Source organism: Convolutriloba macropyga, chromosome 1 (genome assembly GCF_964194025.1).
Source record: "Convolutriloba macropyga chromosome 1, txConMacr16.3, whole genome shotgun sequence".
In the NCBI taxonomy this organism is placed as follows: domain Eukaryota; kingdom Metazoa; phylum Xenacoelomorpha; order Acoela; family Convolutidae; genus Convolutriloba; species Convolutriloba macropyga.
The window spans coordinates 19,778,457-19,783,827 of NC_134468.1; the positions used below are offsets into that span (position 1 = coordinate 19,778,457).

Below are 5,371 nucleotides of genomic sequence, written 5' to 3' on the forward strand. Positions count from 1 at the left end.
GTACTTGTCAACGTTGAATAGTCGAAAGAAATGGCAGACCACAACGGACAGAAGTCTTCAGCAGGGTGATCTTGTGTGGTTAGTGGAAGACAGTGACAAACGTGGATATTACGATCTGGGTCGACTAACCGAAACATTTGAAGGTTCCGACGGAGTGATTCGATCAGCGACAATCCGAATGAAAGATGGATACTACAAGAGACCAGTAGTGAAGCTCGCGCCAGTGCTATCAATGGACGAAGATGTTTTCACGAAGGAAAACAGGGCCGGCGATGTTGGAGCTGAGCTCGCTAAGCTTGCGTAGGCGGGAAAATAGAAACAAAACACTTTCTGTTGTCCTAGTCATTTACTAGTTATAGTTATAGTTCTAGTTCTAGTTACAGTTTGTCATGTGAGATAAAAGAGAAAAGGGGGAAATAACAAAAGCAACACACAGAACTCAACGTAACAGCCGCAGAAAACGGCTTAAAGGATAACTCAGAAAAATATTGCAAAAACAAATTGTCTAGAGCACTAAATAACGTGTTACTGTGTCTTGAACTAGAAATATTCCTGAGCAGTAAATTCTGTTACTGTGTCTTGCATCAACGAATTATTGGAGCTGAAATTCAACTGTTACAACCCCAACTTCTGGTATTCTCAACTTGTGAGTACAAATAGCAAAAGCCAACTTAAGTTTAAATTTAAATATTTTTGCACAAACAGGTCTTAGACATATATCTTTGTCTTCGATTTGTTTTCTCTATCGAATTGAACTGGTATACATAAAGAGATCCCGTATTGTGTGATCTGTAGCAATCCAGTTCAAATTGATAGTTGAAAAAACTAAGATTAGCCAACAATTACGAACTGAATAGTTAATGCAACGGTAAGTACAGCAGAGCGGATATACAGTTACAAAAGCGAACTGCATAAACGAAGTATCCGGACAGATTTTGTAACCACTCAGAACGAACTGGGCGGTGTAAAACTTTCTTTGTGAATCACAAGGAGAGCAGCCGTTACAGGTATATTGAGCTCAGTTTGCTCAAAAAACATCTCAGAGCTAATTTCAGCAATGAAATCCAATTCAGATTATTTCCTATATTTTTCCCGCTGATTTCTGAATAGTGAACAGGTCGGAGCTTTATGAGAAACGGCCGCTTTAGCCATGGCTGAGACAGCAAACCAACGGTGCGTGCAATCACGTCGTCTATTATGTCTATTTTTGTATCCCAGGAAACTGGGAATGAATGAGAAGAGAAAAGAACAGAGCAGATATGGTCAATAATGTATTTGGTTGTTTGTTTGGGATTTATTGGTTTATTACATGATGAATCCCTTTTGTGTAAAACAGGTGGCACCTTCCTTCAATCACATCCAATGGAAAGTGCACATTAATAGACAAATATGGATTTAGTGAAGCAGAAAGCGTACAAAAAGATGAGCATTGATATATTTACTCTCTCTTCTTTTGCTATTTGTTCACTGTCAGACACAAACAAGCCGCTTATATTTTTTCACGTGCGCACTGCTTTTATGAATAGTTTGAACACCAGCAGGTAGATCGACCAATTGTAATTAATATTATTGTAATTGCATCTCAAATATTTGCTTCAAACTTCACTTATCAGCTGAAGGCATTTTAAACGTATGTGCCATAAATTTAGATTACTTGTTTTTTAAACACCTTAAGTTCAAACTGCAAGTTCACTCTCGGCTATATTATTTTTATAGCCTGAGTAAAATTGCCCTGTGGTTCAAATTTTCGACTCTCGATTTATGATCACGTTTTGACCGAGTGGGCTAGAATTGTATTTTTATCATCGTTATTGAAGATCGAGTTTGGTCACTTTCGAATCTCGTTTTAAGAGCCAGGTTAACTGAGTTGTTTAGAACAGTGGCTAAATTGTAATCTGCAGCTTAATTTCGAGTATTAATTGGAAGAAGAAAGATGCCCCCTCAAGAGACTGACTATGGCATGGATCTCATCACTCCTCAGAAGCCCTACGAGGGTTCTCCATTTGGATCTCAATCTCACAGGTAAAGGTCAACTCAGTTCAAGAGTTAGCACGCCAGTACTCATATATGCAATAGTTCACAAAGATTTGTAAACAAAAGTATAGAAAACTGAGATCTATGGGAACACAACAAACAAAATAGACAAAAGTTTGAATTTCCTGAGTGGGGGGGGGGGGGGGGGGGAGGGGGGGGGGGTGATTGCGCTGGAAATTGTCTGCTAACGCAGACAGTTGGGTCTCATTTTCTCTACCAAAAAAGATACAAATTTATGCTGGTCAGTGCTGTAGTTTCTTTTAACTCTGAATCGTTAACTTTTTCTCATCATCATCTCATATCACTATTTTGCTATCAATATTGTGAAAAGGTTGCAAAGGACTGATGCGTAGTTTGTCTCTCGAATGAAATGATAGGCTTGCATGCAATGCATACTCCGACGAACTACAAAAACCAAACGTTCTAACTATTATAAAATTTCCGACTGAATTTTCCATTTACTTGATTTTTGTTGTTCAAACCCTCCATGTTTATTTGGAGACTATGAAACTTAACCTTAGGCCTTTTTTATTAAATCAGTTTTGGCTGATAAAAATATTTTTGCAGAGATATAATAACGACATCATATGAGAACCCTGGAAAAACGGAATCAATTGACGAGGAGACAACACCATATTTTTATTTCTGGAGATAATGAAGTTTAAAGCTCGCAATTTTTTCCGCTTCTCTCGAATTTCAGTTGAAAATTCACTTATGTACATCAAGAACTTAAAAAATGTATAATCTACTCAAAAGCTATTAGTAATAAAAACTCAAATTAAGGAAGGCTAAGAGTTGTTTAATATTAAACATCCTGTATAATCGTAATTAAAATCATGCAGAAAAAACTGAAAACCTTGTTTGTTCTTACTAAATATTCATCCTCAATTTATATTTTTTGATGTGTGTTTATGGACAACAAATTATGAACGTTCAATTGACCATTGATTAATATTAGGTAATCAGATTTTTTTGCATTTTTATTAATACTGTGACGCAATTCAATTAAATGTGGGATATAAAGAGTTTCAGAACTTGGCCTTTTTGTTCACTCGTCTTCAGCCATTTGGCATTGTTGGAATATAAAACAGTGCTATTTTTGACAATCTGCTGAAAATTGAATCTATCAGCAGAAAATTTTTCTTTTTGACAAAATTGATTGTTTCATTAAAAAAATTGCTTGATTCCCATTTTTACACCGTCAGCGCACTTTCATTTTACCTGGATAACGTTTCTGAACATCGCTTTATTTGTATAATTAGAAACATATATAACAAATATTTGCATTAATATTCAAAAATTGAGATCCCAAAGCTACATTTTTGAAAATCTCATTAGAAAATTAGAAACACGCTGAAAATTTTGAAATTTGATGAAAAAAGCAGGTCATTGTTTTTTTTCAAACTTTCTCTTGAACATTAAAATATAACCAGGAGAATAAATCCTTTGGACGTAGAAATTCTGGAAGACATGTTTTTTAAAACTTTTCGGATCAATTGTAATTGATGCAAAGGGTTTTTATGAGTTTTAAGAATTGAATCATATATTTAATTTGGTTCTATGTTTCTTGAATATCATAGTTATTTGTACCTGAGCACATTCGGTACGCGAAAAAATAGTTAAACTGAAAAATTGGGATGAAAAAAAGCTTCTAAAAATTGCAAGATATCTGTCGGTCAAAACCGATTTAACAACAAAAGTTAAAGCTTAAATGAAATTCCTAACACCCAATTTAAAAAAAAACAAATTTGGAGGGTTGGAACAAAAAGTAATTCTGATTTGGGTAAGTGTGTCATTTTTTTCACACATGGTTTTTTTCTCCCTCTCTCTCTCAAGTGTTTTGAAAAGCTTTATATTTTTTCTTTGTTACACGCTTTTAGGGGTAAGATAAAAATTATTAAGATCATTATATTGCCATTCTTCTATTTTCATACCTAATCTGTCAGGTAATCTCAGTTTATTTGCCTTAGAGTATTCCGCTTAAAAGATAATGGTCGACAATAAAAATATCAATAGATTCGACCGACCCTTAACCAAAATCTTGGATGAAATTTGACTTTTTTTATTTTAATTTTTTTTTCTTAACGTAAGAACATGAAAAGTTTTTAAAAATCAATTTTAAGTAAAATTGGTATTTCTTGTTACTAAAATGACACAAGGTTCATTAACGGAGTATTTATATCTGTTTCGTTTATCCCAGAACCAGATTTTAATTTGGCAGCAAACATAGAGCAGACAATGATAGTTTTTCTATAGATGAAATTTACTCGTCCATAAACTTTTCGAAAGCTCAAAAATATATTTATCAGTCGTACACACTACACAAAAACGTTTTACATTTATGTGTATTTTCATCTTGGTAATTATTCATTTGCTATAATTCAATGCATTGTGAAGTCAGTGAGAAAACATGCTTAATAATTCCGTCCCATTTTAGCGAGGTGAGGAACTATATAGTCAACTGTTTTTTTCTTCAGTCAGAACTTGCTCATCGATATATTCATCGTACAAGTTTTTTTTTGAATTTCATTTTTTCTGATAAGTTACGTAAGCCTAAAGATTTGTGAACGTTAGGCTAAGGTTGTTTTGTTCACATTTTTCACAAATTTTGCTTAACTTTTAATCAATTTTTGCTTAACAAATGATAAAATTGTAAACGATAGTCTCATTGATTTTACGTTTGAATATAGAAGAGAAACAGTAAATTTTTTGAAAAAAAAATCAGTTTTTTCCACATTTTATACTCAGTTTGTGAAAATTTAGAGTTTCTTTTTTTCATAACAAGTGGAATCAAATATGCCTATCTGGTCAAGTTTATCTGGTTTGTTTGATTATTCAGACATCATAACACAAATTTCTTTTACTCATATATGGGCTAATTGTACCTCCGGTTCTTCAAAAAGTTTGCTGCCAACAACTTGTTACCGTCTTTCGCTAATTTAAACGATATATATCAAAAAATGTTTAGTTTCTTTGATGTTTCGAGATATTAGTTAGCCAAAAAATATTTCGCAAGGGTTCAGAACAATTTCGCTTTTTAACAGCTGCGCAGCGAGAGCAAGACCAGTTGAGTTTTGCGATGCAAAAGTATTCGGATTTCATTTTGGGTCTGTCCTTATTCAAATATTTTTTCCCATTTTTGTCATCCCAAAAACTTTTATTTTATTTCATTTAAAATTTCAATTAAAAAGCAGTCCTCTAATGTTCCAATAAGGTAAAATGAAACAAAATAGTATTTTATGATTATAGCTCGTAGTTTTTATGGCTCCGACGAACAATCTTCGTAATATTTAATTGAACTCTTGAGATTTTCCAGCATTTGACATTCTTTTTGTTG

At 33.5% G+C, this 5,371-nt stretch overlaps 1 protein-coding gene across 1 annotated transcript in view; it reads left to right on the forward strand.

Moving 5' to 3' along the window:
- Positions 1–1,360: 1,360 nt before the first annotated feature.
- LOC142346772 (ciliary microtubule-associated protein 2-like) overlaps positions 1,361–5,371 on the forward strand; it is a 13,775-nt gene continuing 9,764 nt past the window's right edge. Inside the window, exon 1 of the mRNA XM_075398889.1 lies at positions 1,361–2,022. Coding sequence (XP_075255004.1) covers positions 1,934–2,022 — 89 coding nt within the window. The 5' untranslated portion in view covers positions 1,361–1,933. The remainder of the gene's footprint in view (positions 2,023–5,371) is intronic.